General features: G+C 35.6%; 1 protein-coding gene across 2 annotated transcripts in view; it reads right to left on the bottom strand.

Annotated features, from left to right (window-relative positions):
• The window catches only part of LOC127175207 (pro-neuregulin-3, membrane-bound isoform), a 379,194-nt gene that overhangs the window by 125,822 nt on the left and 228,147 nt on the right, over nt 1–25,225 (bottom strand). For both annotated transcript variants that reach the window (XM_051126140.1, XM_051126141.1), the window contains exon 2: nt 4,358–4,487. In XM_051126140.1, coding sequence (XP_050982097.1) covers nt 4,358–4,487 — 130 coding nt within the window. The remainder of the gene's footprint in view (nt 1–4,357; nt 4,488–25,225) is intronic.

The raw sequence follows: 25,225 nt of genomic DNA, 5'->3' as shown, positions 1-25,225 counted from the left end.
TGACAATAAATCTGCTTTGCATGCATTCATAATCCCTCCCCTGACAAAACCCATTGCAAATGCTCCCTATATTTGCATCATAGCTCCAGGCTATAAGCTGTAACCACAAAATTCACATCCAATTTAAAACCTTACAACACCACAGCCTATTGAAATTAATCTCACGATCTTGCTCCCTCCCAACAGTCCTCTCAGACCAGAGGCCTTTAGCAGTGTACACATGGCCCTTCAGCTGCAGTGATATTGGCAGGGGGTTTCGTGAGGTCTCAACTCGTGTTTCAGCCCCATGTGGCGGCACACTGACAGGTGGGATTGCTACAGTGTTGCTGTGGTAGTAGAGGCTTACCGTCTCAACGCTAACAAGAGTCAAGCTCTTACACACTATCCTGCAGCCGAGGAGAAATCCAGCGCCGACCTCCAGGATAGCATAAGTAGGCAGTGACTTACTTAGGCTTTGGCAGTGCCAGCTTGGCTGATTCACAGATTTCCTTCCATTTCACACTTGCTATTGTTCTTCTTTTTCAGTTTCACTATGAAAACATGCTGTAACTTTCTGAACTCAGAGCTTTGTTCCTGTGAAAAAAGATCATTTATTAAAAACTAAGATCCAAAAACAACTTGTTCTGTATTTCTGAAACTGTCTGATGACAGACACCATGAATACAGGACTCATGTAACGTCACCAAAATTTACATGTGAACAATTCCTATTTGGTTATCACAAACATCTTAAGGCTTCTTTTTTAAACATTAGAAGATGTAAAAAAAAAAATAAGTAAATAATAAAACAAAATGGTTTCAAGCCTTAGATACACTAACAGTCAAAAGTTTTTGAAAAGATTTTTAGGTTTTTATGTTTTTTAAAGAAGTCCCTTCTGCTCACCAAGCCTGCATTTATTTGATCCAAAGTACAGCAAAAACAGTAAAATTTTGAAATATTTTTACTATGTAAACTGTTTTCTATTTGAATATATTTTAAAATGTCATTTATTACCGTGAAGCTGACTTTTTTAGCATCATTACTCAATCTAATAATCTGATTTGCTGCTCAAAAAAACATTTTTATCATTTACATATTATTATCATTATTATTATTATTATTATTATTATTATTATGCTGAAAACAACAGAGTAGAATTTTTTCAGGTTTCTTTAATAAATAGAAAGTTCAGAAGAACAGCATTTATCTGAAAATAGAAATCTTTTGTAACATTACATCATTTCTGATCAACTTATAAAAAACAAATAAAAGTATTAATTTCTTCAAAAAAATTATATTGAAAATACATAAAATTATATTTCAGGTAAATGCTGATCTTTGGATCTTTCTATTCATCAAATAATCCTTAAAATAAATAAATAAATAAATAAATAGCCTAAAAATATGTAAATAAATAATGTACTAATGCAGACAAAAGAAATAATGTACTCAACTTTTTAAAATATTAATAATAATAATACATGTTTCTTGAACAGCAAATCAGCATATTAGAATGATTTCTGCAGGATCATGTGACATTGAAGACTGGAGTAATGATGCTGAAAATTCAGCTTTGATCACAGGAATAAATGACATTTTAAAATATATTAAAAAAGAAAACAGTTATTTTAAATAGTAAAAATATTTCACAATTTTACTGTTTTTGCTGTACTTTGAATCAAATAAACACAGGCTTGGTGAGCAGAAGAGACTTCTTTAAAAAACATTAAGAATGCTACCATTCAAAAACTTTTGACTGGTAGTGTATCTGAACTGTAAACTCAAAATTCTTTCTTATTTACTTCCTGTTACTGGATGTGAATAACATGCATGATCAAAATAATTATATATCCAAAAAAAAAAAAAAAATCTTGATTAACTTATTTTAGATTGTGCTGAATTCATACTTCACACAGATCTGGGCAGGCTGTGTGTTTATGTCTCAGAGATCTTAATAATAGTCCAGGTAAGGAGGCTTTTTCACATCTTTCCAAGAGAGAGTAGAAAGACAAGACAGTGAATCATAAAGAGACTATTCCCGCAGGAAAAGAAACCAATGCAATAGAAACAATTCAGCCACAGCCAAATATCTTTCTGCTTTCATTGATGCTCTGGGAGGGACCACAAGCTGAATTTGATACAGAGAGAGAAGTAAACAATGTCATTTACAAGGTAACCAACATTACCTTCTAGAAAAAAAAAATACTAATGATACTAATAATAACACAATATGATCATTTGGGTCATATTTATGCAGAAATATAGAAAATTCTGAAGGGTTAACAAGATGATTAAACATGATAACATGATGCTGACTAAAGTCAGACTGAAATATTAACTTTTGAGGGACGCTCACTGAACTTTTGACACTTTGAGTCCCCCATATGGTGTTTATAGTTTGAATTTGTCAGCTTGAGTCATGAGTTCCTCTAACAACTGCTAAAACACATGGCTGGTTTATGACACACAACCGTGCACAATTTATGTAATCACTTCGATGTAAGCCCTAACATTCTCTTGTTCCTGTGTATATAGGTCTATAGACCAGATGAGACAGCTCAACTAAAAATCCACATGCTCTATGAATCTAGGTCAAGAGACACAAAGGGATTGTTCAACTTGGAACAGCCAAGGAAACAAGATTCAGAAGATTCTCAGTTTTCACTTTGGATTGGTTACCCATTGGCTGTATGCCATACTATCCAATGCATCATAAACTCAAACATGTTTAGAGGACAGTCTCATGGTACTTAGCACAGCTTTTAGATCTTTGAACACTGAAAGCACTTCAGCAAATTGGTGAGAGCAAACATGAGCTTATTGAGAAAGTGACTGGTTGCACAGTTCAAACATAATGCTTTGTGTTGAATGAGAGCCAGTAAATGTAAAATGCAGCACATAACAATCTAATGCAAAATGTATAATGGGTTATAAAAAGTTGATTCCTGATTCCTGATGCAGCTCTGCATGTCTAATTCTAATACAAAAACCCCACCGTCAGACAGTGTTAGACTCAAAAGGGGCAGTCGGATACAAGCAAACAGGCTTTTTATTTAGATATAATGACTAAATAATGATACATGGGCCATTAGTCAATCATTACATCTAGAAAAAAAAAATCAGGGCACACTTACCAAACACCATTAAATCTATTAATACAATAACAAGACACTCTTTGGGTGAACTAGATGCATTTACTGGAGAAAAACAGGAACAAGGACAGTCTGGAGGAAACTGCAGTATATAACATGCTGAACAGCAGGGGTCTTAAAACACATCTAAAGCAGCATAAAGACTTCAAATACATCTTATAATACAAATCAGAGCCTGTCACTTCCTGTTTCAGTTATTTCAAGGGTAAAAGCACAGTTTTATGCAACCATGAACCATTCAGGTATGCGCAGACTACATGAAAAATCAATAAAAATTGGAATTTAACACAAACTGAATAGCTTTACGCAGATGCCCTGAAACGCCCTGCCGTGCAAATGGATTTAATAGCATTATCTTTCTATAGAATCCACGTTCTCTGGTGATTCGATCCTTTGAGACCATCACCACCTTGCTTTGAGGAACAGACAGATGCATGGATGTCCTTGGCTTTAAGATGGGAGGGAAGAGCATTGAGGGAATTAATCAGAGCCAGAGCATTTGAACTAGCTAAGCTTCAGTCAAATAAATGGGCCACCTAAAACAACACCACCAATTACCACTGATTAAAATGAGGACACTTGGCTTCTGCTCCTTCTTGGCACTTCAGTTTCAAACATGCAATGTCTCTGTGTTCCATTAGGCAAATGAGGAAAAGACTGCTCATGCAAAACCTACAGCAGTGAACCCTCACATCCAGGAAATGTTCACATCCACGCTTCGTACAAAAGGTGAACGCGTCAGTGTCAGAAATTCTCTGCCTCCATTTTGTGAGTCTTATTTTCAACCTTGAAAAAAAGCCCACAGAGCTCAAACAAGCCTCTAATGAACTTCTGCAAAGTGCCACTTTTAATTAGCAGAAAAGGGACCTCAGACAGCTCTCAGGCTATGACAAAGCTGTCATCGTTAGCATGACTAAGAGCTTCATGCAACAGCGAGAGTCCCAGAGAGGAGGGCAATGAGACACGAGAGTAAGAAAAAAAAAGGTGGAGGAAGGAGAAGAACGAGAGAGAGAAAGAGAGAGAGAGGAAAAGGTGAAGACAAAATGAGAGAGCGAGATTTACTGGCAGATTGTTCCAGAAGGATCATTCTAACAGAAAATGGGACATGGAATTGTCACCGGTCTGAAACCGCAGTGCCTCCCATCCGTAGTGATTCCATTTATTTCTTGAGCGAACACTAGGCTGACCCTTTCTTTCCACAGCAGAAGCAGGAAGTGCAGTCATACCTGCAGTGTTTGTGTGGGCCGCTCAGGGTCTCGATGACAAAGCACTCCCCGTCATTCAGGCAATAGGCCAAGTCTTTCTCCTGACACGGCTTGAAATGTTCCGATTTCAAAGGTGGTAGAGTTGGTGATGCTGAAGGATAAAGAAGAAAAGAGGAAAATTATGTCATGTAACAGATTAAGGGGACACATATGTCAGCCAAGTGAGCAAAAGGTTAGATGAGTGAGTCAGAGAGACCAAACAGGTGACTAAATGTCATAATATGAGGAATAATGCCACATATTTGCAGATTTTGCACTGCGAAATCATTTTTGTCATTTCAAACCTGTATGACCTTCTTCTGTGGAACACAAAAGATGATATTTTATATTTTTGTTTTGGAGCCCATTGACTTCCATTCTGACAAAAACAGTTGAAAAGTCATACACGTTTGGAATGACATGAGGGTGAGTACCCTCAAGAAAGTTCATCCAAAAATGAAACTTCTGTCATCATTTGTGACCCTAGACCACAAAACCAGTCAAAAAAGTCAATTTTTCAAAATTGAGATTTATACATAATCTGAAAGCTGAATAAATAAGCTTTACATTGATGTACGGTTTGTTAGGATTGGACAAGATACAATTATTTAAAAATGTGGAATCTGAGGGTGTAAAAAAATCTAAATATTGAGAAAATCACCTTTAAAGAAGAAGTCAACTTCCAAAACAAAGATTCACATATAATGAACTAACCCCCTGGTCATCCAAGATGTTCATGTCTTTCTTTCTTCAGTCGTAAAGAAATTATGTTTTTTGAGGAACACATTTCTGCATATTTCTTCATATAATGGACTGGTATGGTGCCCTGATTTTGAACTTCCAAAAGGCAGTTTAAATGCAGCTTCAAACGATCCCAAATGCGGTTGTAAATGATCCTAGCCGAGGAAAGAAGGGTGTTATGTAGCGAAATTATCAGTTATTTTCATTAAAAAAAAAAAAAATACAATTTAAATATTTTTTACCTCAAATGCTCCACTTGCTTTTCTCTCCCTGAACTCTTTGTATTCTGACTCAAGACAGTTAGGGTATGTTGAAAAATTCGTATTTTCTCCCTCAACTTCAAAAATCACTTCTAAATCATCCTACATCGCTACCAACCCAGTCTTTGCAAAGTGAACATGCAAAAAAGATCAAACACCCTTAACAAAAAAGGTAAAACAGCGAAATAGGATGATTTCAAAGTTGAGGGAGAACATGAACCGGAACAATTTTTTATTAAAATAACCAATCGTTACGCTAGATAAGACCTTTCTTTCTCGGCTGGCATTTGGAATCGTTCGAAGCCACATTTAAACTGCATTTTGGAAGTTCAAAATTGGGGCACCAAATCAGTCCATTATATGGAGAAAAATGCTGAAATGTTTTCCTCAAAAAACATAATTTCTTTACAGTTGAAGAAAGACAGACATGAACATCTTAGATGACAAAGGGGTGAGTACATTATTTGTAAATTGTTGTTCTGGAAGTGGACTTCTCCTTGGAAGTTCTGGAAGTTGTCCAAATGAAGGTCTTAGCAAAGCTTCTTAATCAAAAATTAAGTTTTGATATATCTTCCAAAAAAAATATATTATATATCTACCAGCTTTCTGTATGGATTACACCATTTTAAGCACTGCCAAGTAGTACAAGAGCTCTGAAGTCTTTTGGTAGAGTATTTCATCACCATTAAAATCAATAGCTTTCAACGCTTCTCCTTTCACTATACTTTATAATCTAAGACATCTCCTCAGATGGCGACCAAAAAACAAAACACTTTGAAGGAACATCAAATATCACCATGTAACTACCAGATATTGTGAGAAACATCATCAACACCTCTCTGAAACATGCATCCAAATGTCTCCTTAGTGCTCTACTGAGTATAGCTTGTTGTTACTTGCTGTACAGTGTGCATGAATTTGTTTTGCTCCTGATCCATTACTGAAGGATGATAAATGAGATCAATGAAGTAATCATTCTCCCAGGCTTCTTAGAATTAATACAGGAGTCTACTATTTGGGGAAAAAAGACTTCTTTGTGATTAATGATGCCAAGATCACTTTGCCAAACATAATAAGGTAACCTTGCACTTATTGCAGTCCTCAAAATGTGTGCAAGCTTACCTGTGACGTTAATATTTTGAACATAACAGAGATATGGAACGGTTGCCATGGATGCAGACCATTAAGTGAGAGGAGGAGGACACAGCGGACGAGGGTTGCCTTGTACAGTGAGCAAACCAGACTGACCACACAGTAAAGGACATTATCAAATACAACTAAACAATTTTCTACATGGAAAAGTTATGTAAGATGTCTTATGTATAAGTGTTATTCAATGATTTTCAACTAAACCGCTTAGTGGTGGGCAATATGATTGAAATTTGAACCAAAACAAAAATCTCATTATCACCGCATAACAAATTCATAACTCCAGCCTACAACCGCAAGTATATCTAACTTTACCCACATACAGAGAAGTACACTTATGTAAATCAATATATACAGTATAGCAAATGGTAACTGCTTGATTGTTTTTAATATTGTCCAATGACATATTTAAAGTTGTATATATATCAAACTTTGCCTGCTTACATACAGTGCACTCATGTAAAGCAATACATTGCAAATTTCAACTGCTTGATTTTTATTACTGTTGCAAAATGTAAACTATATTACTGCACAGATCTATATATAAATTTAGATATACAGTATATCCAACTTAATCTGCATACACTCACCTAAAGCAATATTATTGCAATACTACTAACATTAATATCATGATTTTGGTAACACTATTAGTTAATGTAATATGCTTTTAGGGAATTAAAACATTACGGCACATTTAACTAATATCAATTTATTGATTAGTTAATCTATGAATCATTTAGAATGTTCATTTGTTGCTAATGTATTAATTATTAATAAATAGTTTAGTTCTTCATGAGTTATAAATTAACTCATGATTATCAGTGCATTAGTTAAGCATTAATTAATGCATATTTGTGCACCCCTATTGTAGTGTTACCATGATTTTCTGAAAAGCTGCTTAGAAACTCAAAAAAATGTGATACAAATAAAATTGAGTTGGCTTGTTTCTTTCCACAAACATTAAAACTACCCTTGTACCAGTACTGTCAAACGATTAATCGCGATTAATCGCATCCAAAATAAAAGTTTTTGTTTACATAATGTGTATACTGTGTGTATTTATTATGTATATATAAATATACACACATACATACAGTAAATATTTTGAAAAATATATGTATTTACATTACGTATATATTTATATTCATATAACTGATACTATACATAAATATTTTATTAATATTTTTCTTAAATATATACATTCATGTGTGTATATTTATATATACATTATAAATATACACAGTGAAATGCACACACATAAATAATGTAAATGATTAATCGCGATTAATCACGATTAATCATTTGACAGCACCACCTTGTACATGTCAAATTAATTACAGTTGTCATGATCAATTACCCAAATTAATTAAATATATCAATATTTGGTAAGAAAAGCCCCCAGTTGCAGATAATGACTGCAGAATAGGGAAAAAAATGTCAACATTGAAGCTTGAATTGTTTATGGAATTTATGTATGGGTTGAGCAGCATGATTAATTGCATGTTTATGTAATTGTAATATACAAATAAATAAATGACTAAGAAAAATTAGCATTAATTTAGCATGATTTATAATAATAGTGTTTGAGTATCAGCTGTAGATGATATATTCACCAGTTCCTCTGAGGCTAATTTGGCATGCGTTCAGGTGGCCAGGTGATAGAACGTCCACAAGGAGGATCTCAAGACTTTAATAAATAAAACTACAAATGTTTTTTAAATAAAAACTCCATTCATTTTCCAATAACTGCATCTGGGTGCACAGCCAGATCTTTTGACAAGCTGCTGTCGAAATCAATGCAAAGCGCATGTGCTTTGTGTTCAAAGCAAAAACGGGTTCACGGCAGTGAACAAAATCTCCATTAGTCATCCCTCAGAACACAGATGATATCGATAACAGCTTAGTAGACTATCAGCTTCATTACTGAGCCCTTTCCTTTGGATTCACAAAGGCTGGTTTCCTGCAGACTGTCAGTTTCCTCTGTCAAGAGGTGAGATAGGGCCAAGTGTCTAAGAGATTGGAGATCTACTTAGACTCTGACATCCCCTCTATCTTAGTTTATTTCCGTGGGCCCAGGCAGGTGTGGGGTGTTAAGGGATGGGATTCCCCAGGGCCAAGCGCTGATGCCGTCTCTCAGATGTGACATTCCCCCAGAGTGCCTGGCGGCTTGACATACAGAGAAGGTCACAGAGAATCGATTAGCTCAGAAATACAGAGAGCACTCGGAGGGGACAGACAGAACTGCGGACAACACTCTCAGAGTTGGCTGATGATTTATGCGTCTCACTGTAATGTTAGCTTAAAGGGATAGTTTACCCAAAAATGAAAATTCAGTCATTAATTACTCACCCTCATGCCGTTCCAAACCCGTAAGACCTTCGTTCATCATTGGAACACAAATTAAGATATTTTTGATTAAAACCAAAAGCTTTTTGACCCTGCATAGACAGCAACGCAACTACCTTGTTCAAGGCCCAGAAAGGTAGTAAGGACATCATTAAAATAGTCCATGTGACGTCAATGTTTCATCTGTAATGTTATGAAGCTACGAGAAAACAAAAATAACAGCTTCATTCAACAATTTCTTCTCTTTTGTGTCAGTTGTGTGAGAGTATCACAACGCATGACTGTGGAGCTGCTGACGCAGGAGCCGTAGCTTCATAAAATTACAGATGAAAGGTGAGTAATTAATGACAGAATGTTCATTTTTGGGCTTATGATTTTGACACTGATGACAACTGAGGGACTCATATGCAGCTATTATAGAAGGTTCAAATGCTCACTGATGCTCCAGAAGGAAGAACAATACACTATTAAGAGCCAGGGGGTGAAAACGTTTTGAATTTGAAGATCAGGGTAAATTTAACTTATTTTGTCTTCTGGGAAACATGTAAGTATCTTCTGTAGCTTCTGAAGGGCAGTATTAAATGAAAAAAATATGATATTTAGGCAAAAAAAGGTACACATCTTCATTCTGTTCAAACATTTACACCCCTGGCTCTTAATGCATTGTTTTTCCTTCTGGGGCATCAGTGAGCGTTTCCTTAGGTAAATCTTTTTGCACTTTCTTAGTCTTTACGCGTTCGCTTTGTAAACACTGGGTCTGTAGTACTGCGCGACCTTTCGACTTGATTCAATACGTAGCGTCGTGAACGCGCATGCCAGAAAAGTATAAAAAAAAATATAAAAGAATTTTTACAACCCTGTCCGTCAAAATGACGGACAATGTTAAAGTCTAACGCAGCCTCACCCTATGTTAGCTGCATTTGGACTAAAAAGTTGTGCAGGTATGGTATGCACCTGCGTGAGAGGAAATAACTGTATAAATCAGCAGTATCACTACTCTATATTTGTCATTTGAAACTAGGGCTGCCTAGGACTGAAATGCTCAGGTGACAAGATGACATGAAATTAGAACAGGCATCTGTCCATGCCATCTTGAATTATTTGCTCGCTTTCATCACTTTTCTTCTCATGCAATTACTTCTTTGCTAAACTCAACAGTCAATCAGAGTTTTCTCTCTCACTGACAAAACCAACTCCGACTGTTGCCGATTCAACATGCTCAATCGCCCAAAAAGCACCCCTGGTGGGCTCCGAGCAGTGCCGAATGTGTCAGGGCCTTAAAATGTAACTGCATTTAAATAATTAAGCATAAGATCTTTTGTGTTACACAATTTTAGGCTTTTAAAAAGAACTATTCTGTAAGAACCCAGTATCCATGAGTCTGTTTCAGTGTCCAGTACTTTCTAAAGCTGAACCACTTGATCTTCCGTGTCTGTCAACAAATGCATCAAAAGCTTGTGACATGAGAGAAGCAAGTCAACAAAATAGCTGCTTATCTATGAATACTCATATCTGGCGAAATGTCAAATCTCTGATGGAGCTTCAGCCATCCAGCAGCGGGAATTCACTGATATAGATCTTTTCGGGAAAAAAAAGATCACAGTTTACAAGCCGAGGCTTCAATAATTTGTTTTATCAAAGTCTTCATGTAGTGAATAGCTCTGGCCTTGTCCTTGTAGATTTGAATTCCCTCATTACAGAGCACTTGTTGTTGGCTAGAAATATCAGACAATACTGACAATCTCTCTTTGGCTGTCTTGCTATCTCACTCGTCTCTCTCCCTCCGTTTCTCATCTGAATGCAGAGGTCAATGGCAATTTCCTGTCACTGAAAGACGACCACCTCCCATGCCATAGTTCTGCAGGTCGCTCAGTGCATTTGGTCCCTCTGTTGGCTGATAGGCTCAGGACTTTCTTACTTTGGCCAGTCATTTACAATGGCCCCCAAGTCCCCCTGTAGCACAATGCTCTGGTCTGTAGCCACGCCAAGGTGCAAGTACAGTGCAGGGCCAGCAGGGAAAAACACAGGGAATAAGTGACAGGAATGATGGATGTGACCAGAAGAAGAGGCATTCAGCGGAAAACAATACAGAGAGCAATAGAAACTGGGAACACATTTTCCCACAGGAAGGGAAAATCACAAATGGGATCTTTTTAATATCTTTAATGTTTCTCCCAGACAATAATGACGTTTAAAGGAAACTTTTACTGAACCCTCCTGCTCCTGTTTTTCTTGAAGGCAGAAATACTCACTACTGCTACTACTACTACTAAGTATTATTATCATTATTATTATCATCATCATCTCACTTGATCTCTCCATTAGCTCAGGAGAGATCTCAGAGCAACATCTCAACTGTTCTCAGACTTGCCAAGATCTCAAAATTTGATTCCAAAGATCCTAAAAGTCAAAGCTTCAAAGATTTTAATTGTCTCTCATCACAATTTTACAAATTATTCTGTGATATCTAGATTATGCTCACCAGGGGTCACTAGTGTGCTAGAAGGTCTGTAAAATATGAAGACAAACTGCTAAAAAAGACTTTATTAAATGCACTTTTAGGGCTGTCAAAGTTAATATGCACTTTTTAATGAAGCACATGTATTGATATCAATTATATCTACATATATTACTACTTCATTTTGCTTTCTAAAAACTGGTAAGAAATCATAATCATAATTGTGAGTGTTATTTAGTGGACAGCATTTTTGAAACAGCAAGATTATCTGCATAGTATAAAGGGGGAAAAAACTACTTTTCCAGAATTTTCCATTTGATTTAATCATATCACATGAAATATTTTTCTCACACAATATTATTAGGATGTTATACAATAACATATACAGTATTGCTGCCTATATTTTATAAGAAGAATAAATGAATGAATAAATAAAACAATAAAATAGAATAAAAAATTAAATAAAAAATAAACAAGAATGAATGAATGAATAAAAAATAACAGAAAATAAAACAATAAAATAGAATAAAAATCAAAGAAAAATAAATAAGAATGAATGAATAAAAAATAAAAAACATGTAAATGAAGAATAAAATTTTACTTTATTTTTTTCCTTCATTCATTCATTTATGCCATGCAAAATAAAATAAGAACAGGCAGTAGCTGCCATGTAAAATAATCCTCTCACTGCTAGCAGAAATAGAATAAAAAAAATAAAATAAAAAATAAATAAGAATGAATGAATGAATAATAAAAAAAACTGAAATAAAATAATGAATGAATGAATGAATAAATAAAACAAAACAACAGAATAAAAATAAAATAAAATAAAATAAAATAAAATAATAAATAAAAAGAACAGACAGTGGCTATCATGTAAATGATGTAAAATGATCCTCTCACTGCTACCAGAGATACGCATGAATCCATGTTGTGCCTTATCCTGTACAATACCTGTATGATAGCCACACCCAGGAGCCTGATACACATATCAGCACACAGTATGATGTAGGACTGATGATAGCGCCCTCACTCTGAGTTATTCAATAAAGATAGCAAGTCTCCTTCACCCCCTCCTCTTATGCAACATCATTTATCTGCACAATAAAATCTGCTAAGCACCCAGCATCCTATCAGGTATAAAGGCTGACCACAGCTGGTGTGGTACATATGTATCATGGTGTGTCCGTGTCTGTGCGTGTAGCCCTGTGGTGAAGCACACTTCTTCCTGCTTTATATTCCGATCAATGGCAGTCATGCAGTGGAGTAAAGGCGATCGATGGACGGCATGCAGGCAAAGCTGATACACCAAAGGATACTGAGCTATGTATACAGACAGAGACAGTGAAAAGAGGGAGGAAGTGTGCAATATTCTTGAAAATGATGGCTTCAAACATGATTTGGTCAAAAGTACTGTGATTATTCTGACAAATGTTACACAATATGACAACCATGTAACTATCTATCTTTGTTGCTGTGGTTTAGATCAAGGCTAAAAGCCATAAAACACTTGTAAAATCACAAGGGGGGTGCAAAAATTACAAATGAGTAAACAATGACTTGTCTTTTTTTTTTTCAGTACTCTTCTGTCAGTACAAACAGTCACTCTTCAAGTGAGCAATAAAAAAAGCCCTTCTTGCATTCTAATAATATATAGACTTATATATCTTTTGTTGTGTCAGAATGTTCCGTAACCAGAAAAATACCGGAAGTGACGTATTCTATGATCGAGATGAGAATTCACGAAACTAATGGTGCGTTCAAGTCATGTCGGATAGATCGTGTTTACGAGTTGAATGCACATGAACGCCACCACAAAGTCGTTATTATGAGTGGGAAACTCTAAATTTTCGTCAATGTCACGTGTCAGTGAAAAAACTTATTGAACGCAATGGACGCAGCCAAAGACAGTAGATATGCAGAGTCTGTATTGACGGTAAATTTGTTGAAATGGATAAAATGACTATTTTTTGTAATGTACAATAAAACTATATAAGTTACATATACAAAATATGATATTATTGGATTATTACCATAGAATATATAATGATGCAGTTTACATCACCTTCATAAATTGAATAAAAACAGAAAAAGCTAAAACACAATGATGCACATTGAAGTACGAACATCCCAGGAGGACTTGAACGCAGCAGCAGACCGTTTTCCAAGGCTTTATGATATAATAAACCCATTTAAAGATCACATGCATAATGTTATTGTGAATTCACAGATGCTACGATTCAATTAAATAGATATATGCCATGTAGGTTTAACTTATATGCGTTTAAATTATTTACCTGTGTGTAGGTTACGTAAGTGCGTCTCACATTGACTCCACTCACAGTAAATGCTGCTCCGATATGAACTGTTATCATTTACAATGTGTGGGGTGCCTCAAACTCTATCTCTGCATATTGTTGCGAGTTTGAGTTTAATAATAACGTTCATCTGGAATTGCCATTTCATCAGATTGTGAGGTAAATTTTAACGAGTTTACACATTTTAATGCCGACATATTCAAGAAATTACAGTGGCTGCAGCACTTCTGTCGTAAAGAAATGGCTAACATTTGAATTAAATATTGTTCAGTCAATATCAAAAGTATTAGATCGCGCTGTAAAAACTATCGTCAGGCCGTTGGCACCATCTGCAGTCATTTGTTATAATGCATAATGTACATTAGTTCTATTGGTTATGATATGATAACTTGCTTTTTATACTTTATTTGAGCTAATTATTATTTCCTCATTGCTATTATGTATTTTAAGTCATTTTAAAGGCTATTGTTCATTGATTTTTATTACCACAAAAAAATTATAAATATCTGATTACTTGATTAATCGTCAGAATAATAAACTGATTACTGAATTACCAAATTAATCGTTAGTGACAGCTCTAAAGTCATGTGATCTCATGTTGATGGTGTTTAAATATCTAGGTTTAACTAAAACACACTGAAACATCAACTATTTGTTTGCAAATATTACTCAAATTACTATTATTATTAATAATAATAACAATAATCATAATAGCATTATCAATATCTAAATTCTTTATTTTCTATCTTTACTAAAGGACAGTGCCTTTGTAACAACCAAACAAGGTCATATTCGGCTATACCGATTTTCTTGTAATTTATAACATTAATAATTAATACTAAAAAATTCAAAGCTGCTGACAAACCAGTATCAATGTGCCAAGTTGCTATGTTGCCTGGCAACCGCTAGCAGCCTACAGTAATTCTAATCTTAGATAAATCTGATAATTATTAATAACAATTGAAAGTATTTATTCAACATTGGTTTCTGTTATCATATTGTTGTTGCCGCATCTTAAAACTATAATCCACTATAACTCACTGTAAAGCAAAGCCTCTGGTGGCTCATTGCTTTAACATCACTCAGAGCCTAGAAACGGCATCTATCTCCTCACACACACACATACTCACACTCACACTCACAATGGCTGCTGTGAGTCGGGTGTGTGCTGTGCACTGCTGCATTGCAGATGTTTGGAATGGCAGTGGAAGTCTCTGCTGTGACGGAGGACTTCAACCCGCGCTGATTAAACTGACTAACGTCTCACATGACATGTGAAGCGTCTGCACGACTGAAAAGAGAGCACTCTTATGTGAGGAAAATTAGCCGCTGCTAATGTGATCTTTTATAACATAGAGAGTCTTATGTTACTTTGGTCGGCGTCTCAATAGCTTCAGCCATCAGCTCTTTGTGGGCAGACAGTCTTCTGTGTCCAGCTGCTGTAGGACAAGAAAATGGATCTCTCTGTGTGTTATGAAAACAGCCCTTTTTTCACAGTGCATCTCAAACGCCTGCTCTCTGTTTCTCTCGCTCTCCAGAACTCTGAACTGGCGTTCATCCAGTCTAAACATAACCCTCTTTTCATACATTCTGTCCCCTATCACTCGCTCTCTGTCCATTCATCCATCCATGCCATGTTGTCCTGGCCCTGGTCCAGTTCTAACAGCGTGTTCTGTCTTGATTAGCATTTGGAGTAAATATCCACAACTCCAGTCCCACAGCTAAAGAGCATTAGCCTCTTTTACAAACAAACATGCCAGGGAGTCCATGGAGCGCTCATCTATAGGTGCCAGGATGAAAGCAAAGCTGCTGGGACCCCAACCTTTCAAGCCTCTCTCTCATTCGCACTGTCCCACTTCAAGTGTTTCTGTCTATTTTATCTGCTGCCTTTGTAACACTTGGCTTTCATCATAAAGCACAGAATTAGACAGCCTCTCACGAGAAAAGCTTGACTAAACATACATTTTGAAAAAGACTGAAAGGCTTAGTACTAGGTACAAATCGCTGGAGTTTTGTGGGTAAAATATTTACTAAAAGTGTGTTACAGACCTCCAAATAACCCACATTTTAAATGACATGTTATCAGTAAAATTACAGATTTTGCAAGTAAAATTGAAGGATTTGCTCACTTTATGCAAAAGTTTAACATTTTGGTATGGGTATGCTTTTGAAAGAATTTTCCTATGCTCACATGTTTTTATATAATCAAAATACACCAAAAACAGTAATATTGTTGAAATATTATTAGATTGCAAATGAACTGTTTTCTGTTTTAATATATTTTAAAATGTAATTTATTTCTGATGGCAAAGCTGATTTTTCAGTGTCACATGATCCTTTAAAAATCATTCACATATGCTGATTGATTGCAATTTAATACATCCTTGTTAAATAAGAGTGGAAATTTAAAAAATGTAATTAAAATATACATACATACATACATACATATATATATATATATATATATATATATATATATATATATATATATATATATATATATACATATATATAGGCACCAAACAGGAAATATTTATATACAATCTGAATACATAAATGCAAATTGTACATATATAGAAGTAAATATAAATATATTTTCATAAATCTGAATATAAGTGTAAATTTTGAATATATAAATAATTTTATAAGATTTCAGAATTTTTAAATATATATTCTGAGTTACAATTATATTTTCAGAATTATATATCTACATGTTGCATTTTATATTTACATATTCTGAATTATAACTACATCATCACAATTTATAATTATATATTCAGATTTATTTCTATATATTCATGATTTACATTTTTATATTAAGATTTTTATCTTCATATTCTGATTTACATTTACATATCCCGACTTAAAACTATATATTCAGATTTTATTAATTCATATGTATAAAAAAATATATATTTTCAGATATTATAAGAAAATCTGAAAATTCTGATTTACTTCTAAATATTCACAATTTACATTTATATATTCAAACTTTCATCTGTTTGGTGCTTTACAGACACCCACATTTATTTCTGTTGGGCTGTTTAACCAATCAATGAGATAAAAATGTTGTCCGAATCCTGAATCCTGGCTGCCAGTCATGCATGAGCAGGAGACAGAATAGGGACCTCAGGTCCCCTTGCCCTTAACTGAACCTACATTGCATAATTCGTCTCCTCACTGACAGAGGACCACATCACCTTTCATTTGAAGAGCGAGGTGAGTGGTGCTTGTGACTAATGCTGCGATACTGTTGTGATAGACACAGCTGTAAGTGAAGAGCAAACCAAACTGTACACCTCTGAAAGAAAATGTCCTATCTCTGGAGTATGATGTGTGCTCTCTAAATGTCACACGGTGTGCCCTATGCACACAGAGACAGGTGGCACTGCAAATGATTCGCTTTGTGAGGGAAACTGGGAGCTTTTAAAGGGGAAACTCTGCTGCTAATTAAACCATAGACTGCTGGATAAAGTGCATTTTGAAAGCATCAAATATAGTCTATTATCCAGTAATGGGAATTTTCATTGTGCATTATACCAAACGGTTAATCAAGATAAAACATTAAAATACTGAATTGTACGCCAGACATAATTTCACCCTCCCCAAAAGATAATTTCCCTTCTTCAGAGTCAATGTAATGTTACATGTTAATTTGTTTGTGCCCTCTTTATAGCATTATTTTTAATGCCTGATGCAATTTACAATTAGCATCACCTTTAGTACTGATGTTGCTATTAAGGAATTGCTATTCAAAACTCACTGCTGCCAAAAATATTAATCATTAAGCACTTTTACTCTAATATAACACACACTATTATGCAGTGGTGTAGGTTTCAATTAAACTTGGGGGTAAAACACCACTTACGAGTTGTGCCAGGAAAATCCAATAATTACAGCCTTACATAACATGTATACACACACACTAGTCTCTTTTTCTCACCAAAGCTGCATTTATACACTCTCAGAAATAGAGGTTACGAAAGCTGTCACTGGGGCAGTACTTTTTCAAAGGTACACCATTGTACCTAAAGGGTCCATACTGGTACCTTAAAGGTACATAGAGTTCACAGCATAAATGAGTAAACCCCTTCTAAAATGTAACAAATTCTGCAATTCCTATTTTCTTAGATGACATGTTGTTATATCTTTGGAGATACAATGTTCCAACAAGCCTGTTTGATCAATTACCATAGAAGAATGTCAAAATTATTTAGCAAAAATAAGATTTTCTTAACAAAGTGATAAAATGTTGTGTTGAAAAATGAGTACACCCCCATTAAAGTTACTAAATAAAACTTGCTAAAAAAAGTTGCTAAAAAAAAAGTGTAGGTTTAAGGCGATTTTTGATCAACAGGTAAGTGAACTGAACCAAAACTTTTAAAGAAAAGTAATTTCCTGACAGTTAAAAGTTTTATATAGCCCACTGGGTCCCAATTTATAATAAGTGGCTATAACTACTATGTACTTACATCCAAAAATAAGTACAATGTACTTATTGTGTTCATATTGTATTGCAAAACACTTTTGCTGCTATTGAGGTGGGATATGGGTAAGTTAATTACAAGAAATTAATTACAGATGTAATTACATGCAGGTATTTTTAAAATCTAAGTACAATGTAAATACATGTACACAATAAGTGCATTGTATCAAATGATTAATTTCAATGTAAGTACTTAGTAGTTAAGGCCACTTAATATAAAGTGGGACCCTGCCGGGTAACTTATTTTTTATCATGAAAGAGGACAATGGTACAAGAGGAATACCAAATTATTGTTTTAAGTGTGAAAACATAGCAGAAGTAACACCGACATTCGAAAACAATGGATTTGTGACAAGGCTCCTGAAATAATCAGGTCTTCACTTTAAGTTTTCATTTAGCAATGAGTGAATATTTGCTAGAAAAAGTGTCTCAGAGCTGGCAAAAGCTATGAAAAGAGTGACACCTTATCTCACGGAGTATGACACAGCCTGCAGAAGTGACACGCATGGTTGCTGTCACCACCAGAATTAACTGCTGTAGCCAAAGCACAATAAACTTGTTTAACCTCTTCCAAGGCCCATATTTACAAAATATAGACTTCTGGGAATCAATACTCTGGTCTCAAGAGACCCAGTCAGTCATTTCGGATCCAAAAGCATCCAAAATGTTCTGGTGTTGCTAGAGGAGGAGTACAGTGAGAAGTGCCTGGTTCCTACAGTGATGTTCAGTGGTAGTAAAGCTCTTCTATAGGGATGTATGAGTCCTGAAGGTGTGAGGGAGTTGTGCTTTATCAATGCTGTCATGAATTCACACACCACTGTGTGATGTAATACAAAAACTTGAAACAGAAGATGCTACCCTCTCCTCATTCCCTGCGTTGTTGGGCATTTTTTCAGCATGACAATGAAGATATTCATTCTCCCAAGTTGAAAATCCTTCAGTGGACATTGGTATTTCAATCAATCTTAATGCTCTCGAGCAGCTGTGGGGAATTCTGTAGAGACGACCTGAGCAACACTCCCCATTAAAGACCAGGGTATTTAAGAAAGTCGTCTTCCAACAGTTAAACAGGACAGAAGTGCAAATTTGTCACAAACTTGTACACACTGTGCCAAGAAGGGTCAGAGCAATATACTTAAAGTTCTGGAGGACATACTAAGTACTAGAATATTATACATTTGCTAAATTAAACCTAGGGTGTACTCATTTCTGCAATTCTTCATTTAAAGAAAATTATTTATTTTACAGAAAATTATTGGCATATATTCTGTTGTTTTTATTACGTAGATGTTTATTACATTCAAATTTTGCCATCTTTCCATAAATTATATTAGTGATCATTAAGAAAATACATATTTTATATTTATTCAGAGGGGATGTACTAATTTATGCTGTGCAATAAAAAGTATTTTGTAGCATTTAACACAAGGCTAATTTAAAAGACTAAGAACAAACGAAAAATGGCTGACAAAATTAACACTAACTCAGTGTCACATGATCCTTCAGAAATCATTCTAATAAGCTGATTGAGAAACATTTCTCATGAGCAATGTTGAAACTAATTGCTGCTCTTCTTAAAGAAACCATGATACATGATACAGGATTTTAAAAAAATAAGAAGTTCAAAATAAAGACAATTATTTGAACTTTTGTAAGTCTTATTAGTCTTTTGACCACTTGGCACCTGTCTCTTAATATTCATACAGATTTACTATACATACAGGTATTTGAAAACCAAAATTTTAGAAAACCATGCACTTGTTCATTAATAATGCAGTGATAAACAATCATTCAAAGTTCAACATCACCTACATGACTCACAAGTTCTCAGAAATACTTTTAATGCTTAATTTACTGCCACCTCTCACTAAACTCAACATTAATTATACAGACAGACACATGGTTGGAGGTGACAATTCACTTCTTTCCAAACATTGATGGTGAGAACTACTCTCAAAAACTCAACCAACACACACACGCACACGCACACGCACACACACACACACACACACACACACACAAAGCCTTTACTATTATTAATGCACAATCATACAATCAGAGAAACAAATAATATTGGCTCCAGAGTGTTTGAACACTAGTTGTCCTCGCACATTCATTCAAAACTGGGTAAGTGTCCAGTCGTTTTAAAGATGTTATTTTAGGATAAACATTTCAGGGCTTTGATGGTATTTTTTTTTTTATACAAGAACGATTGATCCGCTCTGAATCACACAAGACTCGCCTTTATCAGACTAAAAGACATCAGAGTGTCAGTATCTGTGTAAAAGCAGAAATCGCTGCTATCATCTGCTAAAAATCCTCTTACGTTGTACCTGGAATATGGCTACAAGATGACGCTGCATATGAACAGCATATCAATTGTGATCCCTCTCCATCTATCTCTCCCTTCTTGCTCTCAGCACAAAGCATACATCACCGCGATTTCCAGGTAGGACAAAATACAGTGGCCTGTCACCATTCATAACAGGCAACACCCTTAAGGAATCTTTCAATACACATTCATGACTTCTTTACCTTCCAGAAAGCATTGTCAAAAATGACAGGAATCTGTCTGTCTGTTGAGCGTACAGTGAGAGACTGGAAACGTATAGAAATGTAAACATAATCTAGAGTTTTTCCACTCCACACATGCTGCGAATGTGTCCGATTTGTGAGACATGTGGACGTCAGCCGGGGGCACATGATGAAATCAACCTAACAAATCTGAGAGGAAGCCGAGTTTCATTTCATCACCTCCATAGTCCTTCCTGAACTCCCTCATGGCTGTGTTGGCTGTCTTCGCATGAAAGCAATAGCGTGAATTTCTTAATTAAGCTCAAGAGGAAGTTATTACTTTTGGGACGAGCACAGCTCTGTACTTACTGGCATTACCTCAGTCTCTCTACACATGTGATAATAGAAAGACAGAAAATGAGAGAGGAAAAAAGAGAATATGTGTTTTCTGTTCACAGGTTGTGTAAGCACAAGAAGTGACGCTTTTTTTCCAACGGTAATGTGGGACAAGCATTCTGGGGCTCGTCTGATTAAGGATAGGAAGTGACACATGGAGAGGTACTTGCTGTGTTGCGTGTAGAGATTGTGTGTTGGATGATGATTTGTGCTGGCAAACGCCAGGACTAGGGGGGAAAGCTCTACTGCAGAAGGAAAAATGCTGTTTCCCAGTGTGTGAAAAACCAGCACACATCTCTACGATAACAGTTCTGTTTGCATGAAACGAGAGTTCATTGAAGTGCATTCTGGGATACGTTCTCGGAGGAGCAAGAGAGGGAGGGCACATGAGCTCAAAGGATTCTGTTTTCTCAGAAAAGCAGCAATCCAATAACAGGCCTTCATATATGAACTGAATTCTATATCAGATGGAATTGAAGATTTGTATTCAAAAACACATTTTGACCCTGTTTATTCACTCTCTGGTTTGAATGTGATATACACCAACGGCCTTCCGCATCCAAGCTCAAGATAAATCTCATTCACTGAACAACCAAATAGAGCGCAATAAGGGTGATGGGTCAAAAGGAAATCCTAAAACAATAAGCTGTGATTAAAAATTCAGGTGGTGGTTATATAAAAGTAAATATTAAGCAGTGTAGGTCAGTCCTACTATCTTGTACCACTAATATGTCACACTAATGGCTCTCATTTTGGAAGATTCCATTAGTTCACTCAAGGCTAAACTCTGTCTGCACCATAAGAGTATGGTAAAAGTTGACCACTCTACTTGTGTAGCATATTCCAAGTCTTCTAAAACCACACTATAAACTTAGGAACAGAGCAACATGGTACAATATGTAAGATCTTTTGATTAATATAGCCAAAAACCACTAGAACAGTGTTACATATTTTGTTTACTTGGGTACTTGCATTATCCCAGATGTTTCCAATAATGTTTAAATCCAAAGAAATAAGCAATTTTACTTAGTGGCCTGTGCCTTGTCTTTGCATCGCCTGCCAATGACGTCATACACCCTCAATTTTCAGTGTCATTTTGTAGAAAACATGGAAAAAGGCTTTTAAATATGCTACCTGATCTCATGACGAAAACATACCTGTGGGAACTTTTTTGCAAGACTTGAAATACGTACCAATAAGTACATATCACCGCAGCTTCTAACATAAATAAACACTAGAGGCAGTAAAACAGCAACCACTTGTAATCATTTTTGTACACACTTATGATTACAGCTCCATGTGTTTTGCTTTCCGGACGTAACAAGCTTGCTTGGTAGCTCAGCTGGCACAGAAATTGGACTTAGGATGCGGAAACCTTGGGTACGAATCCTGTGAAAGACATGCCTCACGATGACAGAGCTGAATGATGAGAGATCAAAAAACAAACTAAAATGGCATGCTTGTGATTTTTACATCACAATCGCTTTTGTTTATACAATTGGGTAGGTTTATAGGTTATTTTAAAACATCATGGAACGTTAGAGTTATAACGTCACTCAACAGACATTTCAAGTCAGAACTGCAGTGACACGTACAAAACCAACGTCACATAAAATGTACCATATGTACGTTTATCTGTTTCGGGAAAAAAGAAAACTCTTTTAGCGGCACTTTCATGACATATTTGACATTTCACATCAAATGTGTCACGAAACGTACATGGTGGTATGTATTTCGCGTCTTGCGAAAAAGGTACATTTTTGTTATGAGATCAGGTTGTAAATATGTTACAGGTGACGAACGCACAGAGTAGCATTATAAAACTGTCAAATGTATTGAGTATGATAAATCAATGCTTCTTTACCCCACATACGCATGACTGGAAAGAGAGGAAAAGTGACAACTGTCAAAAGTGACAATAAAGACATGCATATTGTTACAAAAGATTTAAATAAATGCTGTTTTAGTTTTTTATTCTTCAAAGAATCCTGAAAGAAAAAAATAAGGTATCACAGTTTCTCCAAATCATGTGAGACGAAGACTAGAGTAACGGCATCTAAAAAAATTATGCTGTGCCATCACAGGAGTAATACAATCTATTAAATAATATAGTAAAAAACGGTTATTTTAAATTGAAATAATAAATGCAGTCCTGCTGAGCTTTAGAGAATTTGACTATTATTTGTATGTTCAATAGAATATAATATAATATAATATAATATAATATAAGCAATATAATTTCCAAAATAGGGTGAGAATGTACCAAGAATGAAATTTGGGGGTCCCGAATAAAAGTCATTACAGTGACATTTTCTTTACGAGCCCTGAAACCTTCCTTTATGGCCTGAAGTCAGGCCATAAAACACCAAAGAAATCACCTTACTACAGTAGCAGCAGATGAAAGGACAATATTCTATGGTATTGTTTTGTTAAATCTGCTTATTACAAGGCCAATCACAAATATAGATGTTATATAGACCCTTTATAATGTTCATTTGAGTTGAGTATCAGTGCAAAATGATTTAACAAATTATATCATAAGTATTAAACAAGAGCCAAGTGCCAAATACCTCTGCCAAATGTCCTTTTCCCCTGAACGTGAAAAGCCATTTAACAACTTCAAACAATCTCAAGCATGAGCTGCTTCATTTTTGATAACGCGGAGATGAAATCATTTTTTTCTCAATTAGATTTTCTTTCTGCTCTCATTTCTGCGTGAGAGATTGCGTAGAGGCTGACATCTCTCATGCTTTCTAAGTTTCTCCCTCATGAGTCCTGATTCTTGCGTGAGGCAAACAGAATCCTTTAATGCAGTGGCTTCATTACACAGAATTATGAATCTATCAGAAAATGTGATCAAAACAATCTTAATGAGACAGACGATCTTAAATATGTGCTGAAGTACTACTAATACCATGAGTAGATAATGAATTTTACCCACTCCATCCAACAGTATCTGAAAAATGAAACACACATCTAAAATATTAATACAGGGTTTAAATAACGGTAAGGGCCGTGTCTGCAACAATTTTTTTGCACTGTCTATTAGCTATGACAAGGGAGCCTCTGATTCCATGCGTCACGCTGGCAGAGGAGAGCAGTCACCAAAAAATAAAACAACAAAGGCGCCCGGGAAGCTGAGACCTGAAACAGGACATGGCTGGCGGGGAATTATGAACGACAGCTGTGTACCATCACTTCCTGCCAACATGCCTTAAAAAAGATGTTCAGTGATCCTGAAGTTCTTCGGGAAACAAGCAGTTCACCGTGTTCTTATATTGCAGTATTCCAGTTGATTCGGAGGAGGATTTGACAAGGTCTCCCATCACTCAATGATCATCTTGACTTGCCTCACTGAAGGGTCATCCTTACTAACTTTTCCCCAACAACCTCTGAACTCCAGAATCGGGGTGCTGTCAAACTGCTGCACTCGGTGTCAGGTCTCATTGTCATCCACTGACAAATACAGCAGGACTTACATAAACACAGAAACAGCCATGCAAATGTTTACTTTGTTATCTAACTGGGGAAATTCCATATACTTTTATTATTGTTGTTAGAGTAAGTGTTTCATATTAGAGTTAGAGTTTTATATTTATTTGGTTCCACAGTGTTTGCTGATTTTTATTTATTTGAAAGTAAAAGTCACGACGTATTGTCAAGTATGGTGACCCATACTCAAAATTGGTGCTCTGCATTTAACCCACCACAAGTGCACACACACAGCACACACTGTGAACACACACCTGGAGCAGTGGGCAGCCATTGCCCGAGGAACAATTGGGGGTTCGGTGCCTTGCTCAAGGGCACCTCAGTCATGGTATTGGTGGAAAGAGTGCTGTTCATTCACAATCCCCACCTTCAATTCCTGCCGGTGTGGGAATCGAGCTAAACTCTCTAACCATTAGGCCACGACTGCCCCATTTAAACTGTGTAATTTATTTACTTTTTATTTCATGTTACATCAAGGTGTACGCTGTGCTTCAAACCTTTCTTATTCATTTTGCTAATAAACGTTCTACGTTCTTATTTATTTGGTTACATACTTATTTTCAGTTGTGTATACCTATTTAAACATTGTGTACGTTATTATTTTATATTAGGCATATAACATGGTGTATTATTATTTGTTTTGTTAATAAAAGTTTGTTACGTTACGTTAATACTGCTAATTGAAAGTAA

Source organism: Labeo rohita, chromosome 13 (genome assembly GCF_022985175.1).
Source record: "Labeo rohita strain BAU-BD-2019 chromosome 13, IGBB_LRoh.1.0, whole genome shotgun sequence".
NCBI lineage: Eukaryota > Metazoa > Chordata > Actinopteri > Cypriniformes > Cyprinidae > Labeo > Labeo rohita.
The sequence above is the reverse complement of the archived record's forward strand: the minus strand, read 5'-3'. Positions and strand labels throughout refer to the sequence as shown.